General features: G+C 40.9%; 1 protein-coding gene across 1 annotated transcript in view; it reads right to left on the bottom strand.

Annotated features, from left to right (window-relative positions):
* Positions 1–19,859, bottom strand: part of ANTXR2 (ANTXR cell adhesion molecule 2) — a 141,425-nt gene that overhangs the window by 23,566 nt on the left and 98,000 nt on the right. Inside the window, exons 8-10 of the mRNA XM_053463247.1 lie at positions 18,246–18,306; positions 17,161–17,256; positions 12,424–12,493 (exon numbers count right to left, since the gene is read on the bottom strand). Of these exons, the coding sequence (XP_053319222.1) occupies positions 12,424–12,493; positions 17,161–17,256; positions 18,246–18,306 (227 nt within the window). The remainder of the gene's footprint in view (positions 1–12,423; positions 12,494–17,160; positions 17,257–18,245; positions 18,307–19,859) is intronic.

The following is a 19,859-nucleotide window of genomic DNA, read 5'->3' as shown; positions in this document are numbered from 1 at the left end:
CCTCTGCACCCACCTACTCAAAAACAGAACGCCTTTCAAGGCCAGGGCCCATAGTCTGTAGGAAGGAGGCTGCCCCTCAGACCCCTCCAGGAGCCCATGGCATGGAGGCTTCCGTGACAGGTTGCTATCATGATCACATGACTTAGGACACAGTCCAAAAGTCCATCAATATATCAAAATGTAATGGTGTCTATGAACTATGAAAACTGCTGTGTGGTTTTATTCTAGATCAGTGGGGGCCAAAGGCAACATCTACAGGGTCATAAGAGGGCAAAATTCTTTATAACCTTGAGTGGACACAAGCAATTTAATCTACAACAAAACCATGCAGCACTATGTATAAAAGCATTGTTATTGTGGAAATTGTCAGACAAGATGGATGGGACTTGCAATGTGTGCAATATGACTGGAAATGTGCGGTATGTCTTGCCCACTTCGACCAAGAACTTGCATAGTAGTAAGCATCTGACAGTTAGTGTTGTGTGCGGTAAAGAGAGGTGCTGACGGAGAGTTTTATGTACGAAAGGAGGACAATAAGAAAAACAGAGTGAGCGAAAGAGAGATGAAAAAAGGATTAGAAGTAAACTTCAAAAATTTCAAAATTTTCAAATCTTAGATCTGTCAGAGTTATTTCTGAAAAGGGTTTGGTATTAAACAACCCCAGGACCAGTGCCCTGTTGGTGGCAAACAGCCACCTGTCTGTTGGTGTGGAGGTCCCAAGCAACATGTACTCATTCAGATACGGACGTCTGTGCGTTCACAGCCGTCTGCGTGCCCCCGTGGGCTGGAAAGCGCTCACCAACAGAACATCATTTCCAGACCGCTGGATAATAACACATGAAGAATATTCTTGGTCACCTAGTGTTATTGAGGATTTCGAAGAAGAATGATTTTTACTAAGGCATAATATGGAATCAAAAATTGAGTTTTTGTAGATTTTTATATAACTATACACACACCGAACATGAAATGCATTATTCTGTGTAATTATTGAAAAAAATCCAATGGAAGCAGAGGTGAGAAACCATCCCACACAGGAGCACATGGCAATGCTATACAGTTTTTTTTTTATTAATTTTTTTTCACAGTTTTTATTAGAAAATAGTGGGTACACCACCTCCAGTGGTCAGCAAGGTGTCCATCACCCTGTTGGCTCTTTTCTCGCAGCTGGAGGAGCATGGCCAGCTGTGGAGTTCATGAATCTCCCTCTAACCGACCCAAAATTAAGGGAGCGTGAGGTCTGTTCCTACAGATCTCTCTATCAGTGCTCTAAGGCTATGCATGCCAGCGATTGATCCTGAGCATTGGGATAAGATGTCATACAGTGCCTTCAGGGCCAGATTAAGGCATGGGCCCTCAACACAATTTTAAAAAAAAATACTGTATTGGCCCTATTATAGGCACCTTTTTCTCCTAATTTAAGTCTTTAAAGTGGGGCTGCGGCCTATAATCGGGGTTTGGTGGAGGGGTGCGCAATTTGTATCACCCTATGCCCGGGACATGCGGTACCGGGTGCTGGGCAGGTGTTTTTTTGTTGTTGTTTTTATTTAGCCCTGGTGCTGTGCAGAGGACCTGGTTCCTCCTCTCTGGCAGCCTGTGGATGTCTGTGCAATGCATGCAGACAACCTCTGCTGCTGCTTGCCACTTCCGCCGGAGCTTTTATGACTGAGCGCTGGCGTGACATGACCTTCCAGCGCTCCATCATAGAAGTCCTGGCGAAAGTGGCAGGCTACAGCAAAGGATATCTACACACATCATGCAGGCATCCACAGGTTGCCCCCACTAGACACCAGGGAGTCAGGAGCACAGTCATGTGTGTGTCTGGGTATCTTAGTGTGCATCTGGGTATGTTAGCGTGCGTCTGGGTATGTGTGTCTGGTTGTGTGTGTGTGGCATTAGTGTCAGCGTTTGAGTGCCAATGTCTGGGTTTTCGTGTTGGTGTTAGTGGATGTGTAAATGTGAGTTTCTATGTATGCGTGTGAAAATGTCTGTGTGCATGTGTTAGTGTGAGCATCTGGGTGTGTTTGTTTATCTAGATATGTGTTAGTGTGTGTCTGTGCATGTTAGTGTGAGTTTCTGTGTGTGTGTTTTAGTGTGATTGTTTGTACACGTTAGTGTAAGTTTCTGTGCGTGTGTGTTAGCGTCCCTCCCAAGGTCCAGCTCTGACTGGCCCCTGGGAAACTACAGCATTTTCTTCTAAATTCAAACTCAATTCAGTGGAAAAGTCTGTAAGATTACAATGAAGCTGAAATAGACAAGGTCATGATTTGTCTGAGCTGGGGTCACACAAGCTTAGTTGTGTCTAACAGTAAAAATCTCAAACGCTTAATGTTAAATTAATCTATAATTTCATGTGGTGGAGAAGTACACAAAATTATTATTTGAGACTACATCTTTTGTTCCTCCTATATACATTTTATATATGATTAGAGAGGTTCAGTAATTGCTGCTCTAGGTTAATATATCTCAAGGCATTGTACTTATTGATTATACAGAAAGAGAGGGAGATGGAATGAATAGCACACACTAACACAACTAGACACTCAGCATTAGCACACAGAGACACAAACACTAAAACACATGCACACACTAACATACATACTCAGACACCTAAAAAAAAAATACCCGGTTAGTTACACTAACACAAAAGTATTGGACAAAAGTATTGGGACATCTGACCATTACACCAACAGGAACTTTGATGACATCACATTCAGCATATGCTTAAGGGCACATGCCACACATTTTGGACAATGCTATGCATCCAATTTTGTGGTAACAGTTTGGGGAAGACTCTTTTCTATTCCAGCATGACTGTGCCCCAGTGCACAAAGCAGTGCATGAGTTTGGTGTGGAGGAACTTGACTGGCCAGCACAGAGACCTGACCTCAACGCCGTTGAACACCTTTGGAACAGAGATTGCAAGTTAAGCCTTCTCGTATAACATAAATGCCCAACCTCACAAATGCTCTATGGGTTGAATGGACACAAATTCCCACAGAAACACTTCAAAAGCATGAAGAAAGCCTTCCAAGAAGAGTGGAAGCTGCTACAGGGGGGGATCAACTAAATATTAATTTCTGTGTTTTTAGAATGTAATGCCATAAAAGTCCTTGTTGGTGTTTGTTTACACACTAAAATACCTCCCCATTTGGGGCTGTATTTCTGCAAATGGAGTTGGAAACATAGTCAGAACCAATGGTCTCCCCAATGCTGAGCAGTACAGGCAGATACATATCCATCATGCAATACAATCATTGAGGCATCTGATTGGCCCTAAATTTATTCTGCAGAATGACAATGACCCCAAACATACAACCAACATCACCAAGATCTAATAATAATAAGAAGAAGAACTATCTTCAGAGTCCTGGAAGTGATGGTATAGCCCCAATGGAGCCTTAATCTCAACATCAAGTCTGTCTGAGATTACATGAAGAGAGAAAAGCAGCTCAGGCTGCCTAAATCCACAGAACTGTGGTTAGCCATCGAAGGTGTTTGTAACAACCTACCTGCTGAGTTCCTTGAAAAATTATGAACAGGTTTACCTAAAAGAATTGATGCTGTTTTGAAGGCAAATGGTGCTCACATCAAATATTGATTTTATTTAGATTTGTTGTCTGTTCGCTTACTTTGCAGTTTGTTAACTGAAGCAAATAAACTATTAACATGTGTATGTTTAAAAGCATTTTTTTCACACCTACCTAAAAGTTTGCACAGTACTGTATATAAAAAGAAAAAAAACTCACCTCCTAAGGTCTGTAATTTGGAAAGGTAGAATGTCATGCAATTTTTATTATAATTATCCTTTAGTTATTTAGCACTAACAGTTTACACGGTGCTTCTTGCAATACATATATATTCAAACTAAACTAGAACTGACATACTAAGACAAACTAATACATTACATAGAGAGGGGCCAGCTTGCATACCTACAATCTAGAGGAATTGACATTACAGGGCTCTGGTGGTGATTTTATACAAGGGATTGTGACATATAGATTCTATGTATTGCCCCACATTCTGCAAGGTTAGTGGTTAATGTAATGTAGAATATCACCCCAGGGAAATGTGTTACTTTAAAGCAGATATTGTACTTGGGCCTTGAGGTGGAGCACTCTGAGTGCTCCACAGTTTGGAGCTGGGAGACTGCAGGTTAGGAGTCCGGTTCCAGAGTTCCAATACTCTGGTTTATCTCACCTGCAAAAGATAATTAATTGCAGGTGCTGTTGAGTACTACCTTGTCAATAAGAAGATCAGATTTTGTTTTGCTTCTTGTGGAGAAGTAGGAAGCTACTGAGAGAAGCTGAAACAGGAAGGCTGATAATTATGTTGGGAAATGGACAAACCACCCAACCCAGTCAGTATATAATATTGTTTAATTAGTGCTTAGGACAGCAAGTGTCTCTGCTGCTTCACATTCAAAAGTTGTGGTGTTTCTCTTGACCATCTACCTGCCTTGCCCTTTCTCCTCCATTTCTGCTCACAACATTCATGATCTTGAGGGCTCAGACCCCTAACTTGGCTAACTGTCAAGTTAGTTCAGGTGTTGTGTTGGTGTCCCAAGCGGAGGTTTAGATCCCACTTCTGCCACCAGTGTAATTGGAACCAAGGATCTACTAGGATGTTCCTGGTCATCATTGCTGCCTTCCTTGTAGCTGGCTACAAGATAGGTAGCTGCTCTAGTTACCAAAATAAAAGGTGCTCCTCAGAGAAAGGTCACCCAAAGAACAGTACCACCAGTCACGACACATGAGCCAGACGTCACCAGAGTAATAGCCTTACACAGGCAGCAATGTCTGAATGAGTTTGACTGCAAAATGAACATACAAGCTGTGAACATCACATCATCAAATGAAAGAGACTGGGATCGCTGGATGCCCTGTTAGCCTCTAAGAGATCAGGGGTAGTTCAATTGCCTGCTTATGCTATCATCTTTGGATGATTGTGGGTACAGGTCATCATGTTTATTCCACAGAGTTGCAGGTAGAAGGACTGATATGAACTGGGTCCCTTGGTCAGATAGAACCTTGCTGGGGAAGCCAACCCTGGTAAATATAGTCATTAGGGCATTTGCAACATTCTGCCATCTGTCACAAGTGCAGTATGAAGGATTAAGTACACCTCCTTTGCAAGGGGCTTAATAATTATCACACAACCTTCTGCATGAAAAATTAGTTTTACTTCTTCACCCTGGATTCCAAGGATGTAAGGAATAGTTCCACTAAGTTCTTCCATAGTACATTCACACAGTCAAGGGCAGTTTTTAGTTTCACTTATTTTCACTCCATTTTAAATTCAAGTTTTAATCCACAGCTTGTCACTTAATAACAAATGATGTAGACTGTGTGCACAATTAATAGGCACGCGAGTATTTTGACCATATCATCATTTTTATGCATATTTTCCAACTCCAAGCTGTATACACTTGAACGCTTATTGGATTTAAGCATCAGGTGATGTGTATTTGTGTAATGGGGAAGGGTGTGGCCTAAGGAGATGAACACCCTATGTCAAGGTGTGCATAATTATGAGGTAGCTTCTTTTTCTCTGGTAAAAAGGGCAGAAAAAGATTTAACTGACTCTGAAAGGTCAAAAATTGTAAAACGTCTAAGATAGTGGGGCAAGATCCCAGAACCTTCAAACATTTTGTTGCAAATAGTCAACAGGGTCGCAAAAAACATGTTAAGAATAAAAGACGCAAAGTAACTGCCAGAGATTTCAGAACAATCAAACATGAAGCTACCATGAACCCATCATCCTCCAGTGCTGTCATATTCCAGAACTGCAACTACCTGGAGTGTCCAGAAGTACAAGGCATTCAGTGCTCAGAGAAACGGCCACGGTACGGAAGGCTGAACCCCGACAACCACTGAACAAGACATATAAGTTGAAACGTCAAGACCAGGCCAAGAAATATCCGAAGACAGATTTTTTTAAAGGAGTAAATTATATGTGCAACACAAAAATAATATGTACAAAAATACCCTTCCAGCGAGAGTTCCCACACACAGTATCCAAAAGGTTCGTATATAAAAGGAAGAGAAAAAAGAAAGAAAATAGATTATGGTGTAGTATATCGAAGTACGTTTTTAAAAAAACGCTATTAAGCAGATCGGACCTTTACAATTTAAAGGACATAAATATGCCCTTACATAGAGTGTAATGGTCTTCTTAGGAGTTTCTTTATCCCACACTGGTACTTGTAGATAAAGAAGGTAGGCAGCGGAGGGGAGTAGGTAAAAACGATAATTTTAATGTATAAAAGAAAGGCAAACTTGTTGTCCTCCGTTTCGGATGTCACAGAGTCCAGGCTTCAAACTTCGTAGCAGGGCTACCACAAAGAGACGCCGTCTTAGTCCTCTGATACACTTCCGTAATGCTACTCCTCCTCCCAATGTCGTCAACACGCACTACGCGTTTCGCTTATCGCTTCATCTGGTGCATGCACTTGACGCTCTGCCTACTGGTTTATAAAGCAGCCGGTCTATCCGAATTGGTGTAGGGGCGCTGAAGAAATCAAACAGCTGCTAATTTGTTTCAGGTGAGTATTCACTATGGTTCGTTTAATTTAACCCCTATGTATATGTCCTGTATGCATATACAAATTCTCTTAAAAATATATATAAAAATGACATACAATAAATGCATCTAAAACCCCCACATAGGTTAATCCATATAGTTATATATACAGGGTTCTCAGGAATCATAAAATAAATATAAAATAGATACAAGTATACTTATGTTTATAAAATATAAAATATTTAAAAATACATAGAAATAGAAATCCGACTATCGATATTCAAAAATTCCACCTCTCAACTCCACAATGTTCTGAATAAATATAAATAAAAAGATAAGAATACATATTACAAAAAATTACACAATTCAAAATCACTGTTTAACCCATTAGGAGTCAAGGTCTTAAGTCTAAACATCCATTCCATTTCCTGTTGTCCCAACTTCTTAATAAAATCCTCCCCTCTCCAAAATTTACCAACCTGTGTTATGCCAAAAAAGATCATGATTTAAGAGGTATATTAGAGGAACACCCTAATATAGTATTCAGGGGAGCACCTAAAATAAAGGATACATTGGTGAAGAGTTACTTTAAGGAGAAAAAACAAATAGTTAATAAAGATAATTTTTTAACTAACACTAATGGTTTTTTCAAATGTGGACTTTGTTTGGCCTGCAGAACTGCAAAGAAGGGCAACAATAAGATAACCGAGTTTAAATCAAATAGCACAAACTATAAATATAATATTAAAAAACAAATTACTTGTCACTGTAAAAACGTGATATATTTACTGAGTTGTCCCTGTGGGCTACAATATGTGGGGCGCACGACGAGAGCCCTACACACTAGAGTAGAAGAACATCAGAGAAACATCAGAAATGGACACGATAAACATAGTGTTCCTATTCACTTTTTAACCCACCATAACCAAGATCCAAAAGATCTTGAATTTATTGGCATAACACAGGTTGGTAAATTTTGGAGAGGGGAGGATTTTATTAAGAAGTTGGGACAACAGGAGATGGAATGGATGTTTAGACTTAAGACCTTGACTCCTAATGGGTTAAACAGTGATTTTGAATTGTGTAATTTTTTTAATATGTATTCTTATCTATTTATTTATATTTATTCAGAACATTGTAGAGTTGAGAGGTGGAATTTTTGAATATCGATAGTCGGATTTCTATTTCTATGTATTTTTAAATATTTATATTTTATAAACATAAGTATACTTGTATCTATTTTATATTTATTTTATGATTCCTGAGAACCCTGTATATATAACTATATGGATTAACCTATGTGGGGGTTTTATATGCATTTATTGTATGTCATTTATATATATATTTTTAAGAGAATTTGTATATGCATATAGGACATATACATAGGGGTTAAATTAAACGAACCATAGTGAATACTCACCTGAAACAAATTAGCAGCTGTTTGATTTCCTCAGCGGCCCTACACCAATTCGGATAGACCGGCTGCTTTATAAACCAGTAGGCAGAGCGTCAAGTGCATGCACCAGATGAAGCGATAAGCGAAACGCGTAGTGCGTGTTGACGACATTGGGAGGAGGAGTAGCATTACGGAAGTATATCAGAGGACTAAGACAGCGTCTCTTTGTGGTTTCGCTGCTACGAAGTTTGAAGCCTGTTTTTTTAAAAACGTACTTCGATATACTACACCATAATTTTTTTTCTTTCTTTTTTCTCTTCCTTTTATATACGAACCTTTTGGATACTGTGTGTGGGAACTCTCGCTGGAAGGGTATTTTTGTACATATTATTTTTGTGTTATTATTATTATTTGGGTGCGCAGACACTTGTGTGGTTTTGATTGTATTTAATTTGGAACATTTTGGGGAGTTTGTTCCTGTGTTTTTGCAGCACCACTTCACCAGAAGGTGTAATTTTTATATTTAATTAGAATATTGCGCTTCACTTTTTTGTATTTTGAGATTTTTTAAAGGTTTTATGGACTGATGAGATGAGAGTGACTCTTGACAGTCCAGATGTATAGGCCCGTGGCTGGATCAGCACAGAGCTCCACTTCACCTCAGATGACAGCAAGGTGGAGGAGGGGAACTGGTATGGGCTGGTATTATCAAATATGAGCTAGTTGTACCTTTTCAGGTTGAAGATGGACTCAAACTCCAAGACCAATTGCCAGTTTTTCTTTCTTCAACCAGTGGTACAGGAAGAAGTCTGCATCTTTCAAAAAGACAAATCACATGGCAGCAACTCAATGCATTTAGGCATGGAGACATGGTCAAGACAACTTGCTGAAGTTCAAACCCAGCATTAGAATGGGGATGAAAGGGGATTTAAGTGACTTTGAACATGGGATGGTTGTTGGTGCCAGATAGGTTGGTTTGAGTATTTCAGAAACTGCTGATCTACTAGGATTTTCACACACTTTTTGATGTCAGAAGTCATAGGAGAATGGGCAGGCTGGTTCGAGATGACAGAAAGGCAACAGTAACTCAAATAACCAATCCTTACAAGCAAGGTATGCAGAATACCATCTCTGAATGCATGTCAAATCTTGAAGCAGATGGGCTACAGCAGCAGAAGACCACACCGGGTGCCAGGAAACTGAGGCTACAATTCGCACAGGCTCACCAAAATTGGACAATGAAGACGAAGAACATTGCCTGGTCTAATTCCAGCTGTGCCATTCAGATGGCAGGATCAGACTTTGGTGTAAACATGAAAACATGGATCCATCCTGCCTTGTATCAATGGTTCAGGCTGGTAGTGGAGGTGTAATGGTGTGGGGGTGTCAGGGTTTAGTAGATGGAGCCCTGAATGCAAAGCTGGATACATAGGAAAAAGCCAGCGGCGAGGTACCGTAAGGATAGAGTGAATTAGTGGTCAGGAATAGCAGAGGTCAGTTCAGGCAGCGTAGGTTCACAAATGAAAGTCAAGCAAAGGGTCAGAATCCAAGCAGATAGAAATAGGCAGTATAGTATATCACCATAGTAAGGGCACAGTACATCTGAGCAATTTGGGTAGGGTAGAGACTCAGTTTTATAGGGAAGAGAGAGGTGCACACTCCTCTGATGTCATAATTGAACCTAATTACCCCATCTGGAATATCCTGCCTATTGTCCCTTTAAGAGGCCATCTTGTGCACACACCTAAGGGGCCTGTGAGAGACTGAGGGTATTCCTCCATCTCTGTCTGGACGCCCCCCACTCGTGCTCCAAGCGACCCACGGACCGTGGTGTGGGGTGAAAGGCCACGGCACCGTCATCGACTGGAGGGACTGACCAAGCGGGCTGACCACGCCGGACCCCTTTCCGCGCACCATCATGTCGGCAGCCCATGTGGAGGGGAGGACGCGGTGCGGGAAGGAGGTAAGTGCGGCGGGGGAACATTTTCTTGGCACACTTTGGGCCCCCTAGTACCAATTGAGCATCGTTTAAACGTGACAGCCTAGCTGAGTATTGTTGCTGACATCACATCTTGAACATGACAATGAGTTCACTGTACTCTATGGCCTTAACCCCACTGAACATCATTGGGATGAATTGAAATTTCTGTTTTGAGCCAAGCCTTCTCATCCAATATTAGTGCCTCACAAATGGTCGTTTAGTTGAATGGGCACAAATTCCCACATACACACTTGTGGGAAGCCTCCTCAGAAGAGCGGTGTCTGTTTTAGCTGCAAAAGTGTGTGTGTGTGTGTGTGTGTGTGTGTTGCATATCAATGGTTTTAGAAAGGCATGTCCAACACGCTTGCATATGTGTGACAGTCAGGTGTCTACGTATTTTTGGTCATAATATCATTATATATCAATATCATTTATAATATTTATTTTTAATTTTCCCATGAAAAAAATATTTTTCTCCTTATGCATAAAATATACAGTAGTGCTATATACAGTGACTCCAGGTTTCCCTACTAATGAAGTCTGTTGCTCTTTAGGCCTTCATTAATCAGAGCGTGCAGTTAGGTGATTAACAATAAGCCATTCTATTATTTACCACAGTCAGTGATACAAGTCAGGCTGTTTGTCTACATTAGATTATTATTACATTATTATTATTATTATTATTATTATCATCTATAGAGTAGGCTAAGATAACAGAGTAGGAAACATGCAAATGGTAAAAATGCAGCAAAACACTGTATTTATGCAAAAACTAGAATTGTTTTAAAAAAGAAAACCGCACAGTGGTTTTGAAATGTATTTTTACCAGAAAAAGGAATAATGATTTGAAACATTTCAACTTTCAACTAAAAACAATGAACCCCATCTTTCATATATTGTTTTTTTTAATATAACAGCTCAGTAACAATGTGTATAATTGTCCACTAATCAAAGGGGCCAAAGAGGGGCAACGACCGAAGCATTGTATCATAAATAATAGAAAACAGGTATTTGATGGTTGAGTCTGAAATACTTTTCAAAATGTTTTCTTTAGCAAAAATATACCGCTGGTTAGTGCACTCTGAGGATCTTCAGCTGGCTGTTTAGCAGAGCTTCTCTGGTGTGTTGTTAATTATTTAAAAGCGGGGAGCAGGTTAAGTGATCACCACATCTGTCACCCACACATGAAGATGCAAGCTTATCGCAGCACCAGATGTGTTTATTTTCAACATGCACTAACTAGCTGCTAAATGTGTTTCTATCTCTTAGCCAAGAGTTAATTAGGGAGACACACTTAACATTACTTTTGTGACAGATATTTACTTTATTTTTATACTTTTCTTGGGCACTTTCATCCTATCTTGTATTGTAACACAATAATCATGATTTGCAAAACAGATTTGTTGAAATTTTTTGAAGTAACACCCTAACATCCAGTAATGGCAGCATTTTAACCCAATGCACAAGTCTATGTGGAATATAATCTCTTTCAGCATGTGTGATTCAATAGTATGGCTATGGCTTAATATACCTGAATATTCTGAACAGCTGGAAAATTGTAATATTATGACCTAAAAGCAAGCAAGTTATTTAGTTGCAGATGGCTGCTGCAGTAATGTATTCTTAGAATTCAGGTATGTTATGTTGAAAAAAAATCAGTTTAGTAGAGACATACAGTAGATATTTACTAAAGAATTTGCAGAAGAGTTGAGGATTTTAAACACATGGCCCTCACTATACATTGGGCCATCTTTACACGGCTAAAGGAGCAGTTGGCCAGGGCCCAGACATCCCAGGGACCTATCTAAAGCTGTCCATTTCCACGTGTATCAGAACAGAGGCAGAGAGCTTCAGGGAAAGTTACTTTCTGTCTGGAGTTTAGGCAGAGAATGCTTCCTGTCAAAAGGTGTGCGTCTGTCTGATAATCTCTAGAGAAATCTGACCACTTTCTGGGATTCTGCTTTTCTGTGTGCAGTATACATACTTTTGTTCACGGATACAAGCCTGAGTTGGTATTGTCAGTAATAATGATCATTATATTCACTGGGATAGTCACAGCAAATAGAATTGGTACATATTGGTACGTATTTATGTATGCATGCAGGCATTGCATGTGTCTTTGATAAGAGAGAGAGGGGCGCCGACCGCTCGGCGGTCTCCTCCGTGTGGCCTCCAGCTCGGTCGTGGTGCCGGCATGTCATGCTGAGCGCTGGGATATGACGTCATAGAGAGGGGATAGAAAGTGAGATGGGAGGGAGAGGGGATAGAAAGTGAGAAGGGAGGGAGAGGGGATAGAAAGTGAGAAAGGGGGGAGAGAGAGGTAGAGAATAAGGGTAGTAAGAATATTGAAATAAAGAGTGAGAATGAGTGAGAGAATGAATGAATTAGTGTTTGGATGAATTGTGTGAATGAGTGAGAGAATGTTTTATGGCTGAACTGGACCTCCATAATACATAGTCAACTTCAAATGCTATACAATTATCTTTTTTACTTGTAACCTTTTGTTCTTATAGTTTATACTCACTGTCCAGCTTCATGGAGTACTTTGATTGGACAGATCATATATTGGGCCTGCACTGTGAGTGGTTTTTCATCTAGAAAAAAAACCAATAAAAAAGATTAGTTATGTTAGAAAAGCAACAGATCACATGACTGAATAGGTGTGAGGGAAAAGTCCACAGAGCTACATATATATATATATATATATATATATATATATATATATATATATATACTTAACTCCTTAAGGACCAATGACATGCTAGGCACATCACATAAAAGCAGTCACTTAACAACCAATGATGTGCCTGGCACCTCATGGCATTGAACAAGCTTAGAAAGTGATCTACTAACGTTTTCTTCGCTTAAACTGTGTTGCTGGAATGCCTCAATGTCAAGGCATACAGCAACATCAAGATCGGCATCAGGGGCCATATGTGGGCCCTGCCTGGGACATCAACGCCCGCTATATACTGTATGGCGGCGGACGCTCCACTTTAAGAGTCCTAAGCTTTTAAGGACGCACTTTGACCACTCTGGAAAGCGGTGACGAGCGCCACCGTGAGAAATTTTGCCTCTTGCAAGATGGCTCCCTTCTTAAAAAAATAAACAAACAAGTTTCCACACCCTGGTGAGAACTCTGGCTCCCCTTGCAGGTCGAATACAGGTACTGCATTCAACCATGCAAGTCATTAGTAAAATAAATTGGGAAAAAAATGTACAAATAATTCTCCGCTGTTTTTTTGTTTTTTTTTACATTGTAAAACAATTAAAAAAAATAAATTGCGCTTTATCTTCACAAACAATTCTCGCATCCAAAAAGTTAAAATACTGTCATGTTAAACGCCCATGGGGTGTCTACTTTTTAAATTGAATTGACCGGGATCAACAATATCCCAGTTAACACAGGGGGCAGGATGACCACATGTCAAATTTCCAACTTGAAAAATACACATGTCCCAAATGCGGCCTTTTAGCCCCCAAACAACCCAACAAACACATGCATGGGGGATATCACCGTACTCAGAAGATGCTGCTGAACACATATTAAGGTGTTGTTTGACAGCGACATATACAAGGAACTGTAAATTCATACCTAATGTAGAAATACTACTGCAAACTTTGAAGGCTTGTAGTAAAATGTGTACATGTGTACATGTGTGTCTAGTTTTCAAAAATATATGACTTGATGGGGTAAATTGAAATGACCGGCTACAAAGATATCCCAAATAGGATATGTGGGCAGAATTCCAATTTGAAAAATGCGCACTTCTCAAATGTGGCCTTTTAGTCTCCAAACAACCTGACCAACCCATGCATGGGGGATATCACTGTACTCAGGAGATCCTGCTGAACACATATTGGAGTGTTTGACAGTGGCATATATGCCAGGAGCTGTAAATTCACACCTGAAGTTAAATGTGTGTGGGAAAAAAAACACAAAAAAATTTCTACCACAAAGTTTGACAAAGACCGGTGGTGGGATAAGTGTATTAGTGTAGTGTTAAAATACTAGCATTTGAAATACCTTGGGGTGTCTTGTTTTCAAAAATGTAGGGTTTGATGGGGTAAATTGCATTGGACAGATTCAAAGATCTTCCAAATAGCATATGAGGGCAGAATTACCATATTTGGAAAAAATGGTTTTGAAATAGCAAAATGCTACTTGTAATTGTTGCCCTATAACGTGCAGAAAATAGCAAATAATAAATAAATAAAATGGGGTATTTCTAAACTCAGGACAAATAGTAGAATCTATTTAGCAGTCAGAAGTCCCTTTTTCTAATTTTTTCACCCTATTTTATACTTTTTGATAGTAAGTTATATGATACAATCAATATAACGACATCTAAAGAAAGCCCGTCTTGTCAAAAACAATATACCGTATTTGCTTAATTATAAGACAAGGTTTTTCTCAGAGCAAATGCTCTGAAAAATAACCATCGTCTTATTTTCGAGGCCGTCTTATAATCAGACCTGAAATAGAGGTCTGACTACAAGACTAAGACCCAAATCCACTGCAGCGCTGCAGGGGACCTGGATCCTCCTCTCTGCCAGCCGGTATAGGTCTCTGCGATGCGCACAGACAACCTCCGCTGCTGCTGACACTTCTACCGGGGCTTCTATGACTGAGCGCCGGCGTCACACAACCTTTCCGTTACTCATTCATAGGATGTCTGTGCGCATTGTGCAGAACTCCACCGGCTGCCCCCACTGGACACCAAGAAATCTGAAGCACTAGGAGAAGTCTAGGGAAGCACCGGTAAGTCCGGGGAGGGTAAGAGTGGCATATGGGGGGGTCTAAGAGCTTTCTAGAGGCAGAGTGGCATATAGGGGTTAAAATAAATATCAGGGAGGCAGAGTGGAATGTAGGGGGTTAAAAGGAATATTAGGGAGGCAGAGAAGGCATATAGCAGGTTAAAAGTTATATCTAGGAGGCAGAGTGTCATATAGGGGGTATAAGACATATCTGGGGCAGAGTGGCAAATATGGGGGTCAAGAAGCATATCTGGCAGGCAAAGGGGCATATAGGGGGTATAAGGCATTTCTGGCGGCAAAGTGGCATATAGGGGGTATAAGGCATTTCTTTGGGGGCAGAGTGGCATATAAGGGGTATAAGGCATTTCTGGGGGGCTGATGTGCATAACTGGGGGAAGGTTGGCAAATAAAAGGAAATAAAAACAAAATTTTTCTCAATCATAGTTTTTAAATATGAAAAATGGTTTACATGTGAGTTAATATTTACTAGTAAAACAGTTTTCCTATATGGTAGTCTTATATTCAGGCTCTCTTTTTTTCCTAAATTAATATTCAAATTTTGGGGGGTTGTCTTATAATCGGGCAGATACGGTATACCTTGTGTGGGTTCAGTAAATGGGAAAGAAGAAAATTACAGCTAAACATGAGGACCGTAGAAATGTTAACAGCCTTTGTCACGAAGGGTACAAAAAATAAAATCAGCCATTGTCACGAAAGGGGTTAATGTGAGTTTGTTTCTTTAGCTCTATTATTATTATGATATTGCAGTAAATCAGCTGTCATATCTCAGGCTTCTCATCTTGGCTGTAACAAGCAAGCAATGTGCTTTGAATAGTGCCAACAATTTATGCAGTACTTTACATATTGCATTACACATAAGGTAAGGTAAAGAGGGTCCTACTTGAAAACTGAAAATGTAGTTTTATGATATGAGTGAACAAAGGGTGCAAAATCTGGCTGTTTGGGTCTTAGTTTGTATGTTTTGGCAAAAAATGGTGGAGTTTTATGGTAGTAGCTTAAGATCCACATCCCTTTACCTAGGGTAAAAGGCTAAAAATAAATGTGAGACCATCTACAGTGTTCTGATCAATATGCCTGACATAGCAACAACAACTGATCTATATTATCCCAATTAGAGACAGGCAATGCACACCAGTTCTCTGGGTCAACACCCGAATCCTCCGGATCGCAGGGTCTTGACACACCCAGCTCCCTGTCCATTTGCCCTTTAAATGGGGGTTTTTTCCACTGATGTCAGCGGGCAGTCATGGCCACATCCCGCAAGGGAAGGCTCTGGGTAGCTGGAGCTCAGAAGTTCCCAGGTAAGTTCCGGTACCGTATTGGCTCGAATATAGGCCACACTTTTTTCCCCCACTTTAAGTTTTTAAAGTGGGGGTGCGGCCTATATTCGGGCTCTAGCGCCCGACGCCCGGGACATGCAGTCCCGGGCGCCGGGCAGGCAGCGGGGTTAAGATACAGATCCCCTGCAGCGGTGCAGGGGACCTGCATCCTTCTCCCCGATACGCTCAGACAGCCTCCCCTGCCAGCACTTCCCACGGGGGGGGGGTGCCGGCACGGGAGGTTATCTAAGCGTTTTACCTCTGCCCACCCCCGACTTACCGGAGCAGACTCCCGGGTGTCTTGCGGGGCCGGCGGGAGACATTTACGCAATACGCGCATGCAACTTCCGGTACCGGAAATTGCATACGCGTATTGCGTAGATGTCCCTCGCCGGCCCCGCAAGACACCCGGGAGTCTGCTCCGGTAAGTCGAGGAGGGGGGGGCAGAGGAGGACAGCGGCAGCGGATCGCGGGGAGGGAGGACAGCGGCAGCGTATCGCGGGGAGGGAGGACAGCGGCAGCGGATCGCGGGGAGGGAGGACAGCGGCAGCGGATCGCGGGGAGGGAGGACAGCGGCAGCGGATCGCGGTGAGGGAGGACAGCGGCAGCGGATCTCGGGGAGGGAGGACAGCGGCAGCGTATCGCGGGGAGGGAGGACAGCGGCAGCGTATCGCGGGGAGGGAGGACAGCGGCAGCATATCTCGGGGAGGGAGGACAGTGGCAGCGTATCTCGGGGGTAGCATATCTCGGGGAGGGAGGACAGTGGTAGCATATCTCGGGGAGGGAGGACAGTGGTAGCATATCTCGGGAGGGAGGACAGTGGTAGCATATCTCGGGGGGGGGGGACAGAGTGGCAGCATGTTTTTTTTGGTGCTTTTTTAAAGAAAAAAAACGTTTTCTTTAAAAAAGCACCAAACTTTTAGGGTGCGGCCTATATACGGGGGCGGCCTATATCCGAGCCAATACGGTATATAACATATATACTGACAGAACAGTGCTAAGAAAATATTTATGGGACGTGCTATATTATACTGAGATTAAACTCAATCCCTATTAAAAAAAAGATCTTGTAGGAGGCTGGGGAAATTAGAAAACCAATTCTGGCTTGTGAACCTCTGCATATATAGCATTACTCCCGACCAAGTAGTTTATTAGACACTTACTTATTTTTGTGTTATTCAGAAGGAAAGAACAGGTGACTTCATTTACATTTCGGCTAAGTAAAAATCCATTTCCTCTTAAGACGACTTGGAATTCCTCTATAGAAAATAAAATCAAATGTATGGATATAAAACAAGAATTAAGAAAATATAACATGTATTTATTTTCCAAGCATAACTTTTTATTTACCAATCCTACTAATGTTTAGGCATTTTAAGTCCTGGGCTACACAGTTAAATCCTTCTTAAAAGAAAATATTGCATCAAAACAAGGCAAACAAAGTCACTGCTCAATGAACCAGTTACAAAAGTGTTCTCTGATTGCCTCTTCTTGCTTATTTACACTACGAAGAAATGAGCCAAGCAGCTGGAGCCTTCATAGGATGGAGCAAAAGCCACTATGCACAGGAGCCAGTATGAATATGTCACTGGTGACAAGTGCTATAAAATGGGTTTCCACGGGTAACATTCCCTCATCATTTCATCAAGCTATACTGTGAGAGAGGGTATTGTGTTTTAATCATCCAGGTAGGCAATCGGTATATGTATAAAGTATATAGACTTTATTGTCCATTCAGACATTATTCTCTATATAGATATATTTTTTTAAAATATTGGGGGTTTACCATATGCATTATACTACATGCAGTTTGCATTATCTTGTCTTTTTCCCATTCAGTTCATTTTTTTTTTCTTATGTGGGATGATCCAGCACTCTGATTACAAATATTTTCAGAAGGGGAAACCAGTCTATAAACCAGAAAAAGGTATTGGACTGCAGAGTAACATGAAAATGTCACTGTAGGATGATTGGAATAGAGACCAAAAGATAAAATACATACATTTTTGATCAACTGTTGAACTGAATAAACTAAGTATAGTTACCCTCAATCATTTTTATTTATTTTTTCATATCAACATCCTTTCCATAAAAACTTCTATGAATATGTATTTGGCTGTAAGGCAGAATGGCCCGGACAAGGAAGGTTGGTTTCATTCTTTGCTTGCACAATACAATATATTCAGTTGAAAAAAAGTCAATATGAGTTATAGTCAAGGCACAGATAATGAAAATAAATAACACTTACCACCAACACAGACAGATGATGGCTCAACGTACAAGATTTCTGTGCACGACTTCTTTAAAATCTGCATAAAAATAAATATGCAAATTACCTTTCAACATATGTAATACATATTTTGTTCTTACAGCTATTTACACTATATGACCAAAGTATGTGGCCACTTGACCATCACACTTATATTAGCTTTTGAAAATGGAATGCAGACAGACCATATGCACTTCAATGCATAAAATACACAGTATGACCAAAAATATGCATACACCTGATTATCACATGTATACAGTGCTGTATCCTAGGCGGACTAGGAAGCCACTTTACACCTGCCTGAAGAAGAATTGAGGCAGCCAGCTAGTTGCTGTTACGCGGAGAGAACAAGGCATTGCAAATAAAAGGTACAAACTCCTCAATGTGCAAAAATAATTATTTCTAAGTCGTCAGCATAGTTATATCGCTCTCATGAAAATAAACACCTAACGTGGTTCGTACTAAACTTAGTGCTTATCCATAGGCATGCACTACTGTATTTTACAAATGCATAAATGCATATATCTAGTATAAATTATCTGATAATCACATCACCTGTGGCGTAACATGACACCCATTGCGTGCCAGAGATATCACTGTTAAAATATTTGGGGAGAAAGATCCAGAATCAAGCTGTTTGTGGGCAACAATGTCGCTGGCAAGCTGTTTGTGGGCAACGGTGGCACTGGCAAGCTGTTTGTGGACAAAGTTTTTAACAGAAGATCCAGAGTTTCAGGACAGAGTGAGATCTGGAGGGAAGTGCCACGGTAAGCGAGTTAAACGAGTAAGGAAGTCAGGGAGGAGCCAAGATGCAGGGGATACCTAGGACTCTGTCTGTATCCCACAATGTATGATCAGTAATCAGAAAACACAGATAGAACCAAGCAAAAACGGATGCATCTTGGCAAGACTGCAACTGGGCCAGTCAGATAGCACAGGCTGCACGGCTGGATAACCCTCGGTTGGGGCCATGCGGCTGGATAGGCCTCAGGCAGGGCACACGGCCGCCTTATATGGTATGGCAACAGATGCCTCATTTAACCCCTTCAATCCCAGGGGTTTTTGGTACCTCAAGTCCCGGAGCAATTTTGCCCTTTTTGCGCTATGTCGGTTTCATGGATTATTCTCTTTTCTTGTGAACAGTGTACCCATGTAAACTATATATTGTTTTTTTTCAAGGAGAGATAGAGCTTTCTTTTCATACCATAGTTAGATGATTAGCCGAAAATTTAGAATGAGAAATGTAGTAAAAACTAGGGAAATTTTTTTTAATTTTCCCTCTGAATCCTCAAATTAGGTAAAGTGATAGAAAAGCCCCTCCAAGTTTATCAATTCAGGTGTCCTGATTTCAGAAATACCCAATTTACATAGATTTTCCCAGGATTTATAGGGAACATACTATAAGGTGTACATTATTCATAGAATTTTTATGCTTATGGCTTAATGGGTTTGGGGGTTGTGAACGGGGGCAGAAAGGTTATACTGGGTAGATGTTGTGTTAGGGCAATGGGATGTAATTTTTTTTGCATAGACTTTCATAGAGATCACAGTGTCTGTGCCTAATCAGAGCGACCGGATATCCCTGCAGGGGAT

Source organism: Spea bombifrons, chromosome 1, assembly GCF_027358695.1.
Source record: "Spea bombifrons isolate aSpeBom1 chromosome 1, aSpeBom1.2.pri, whole genome shotgun sequence".
Lineage (NCBI taxonomy): Eukaryota > Metazoa > Chordata > Amphibia > Anura > Pelobatidae > Spea > Spea bombifrons.
The sequence above is the reverse complement of the archived record's forward strand: the minus strand, read 5'-3'. Positions and strand labels throughout refer to the sequence as shown.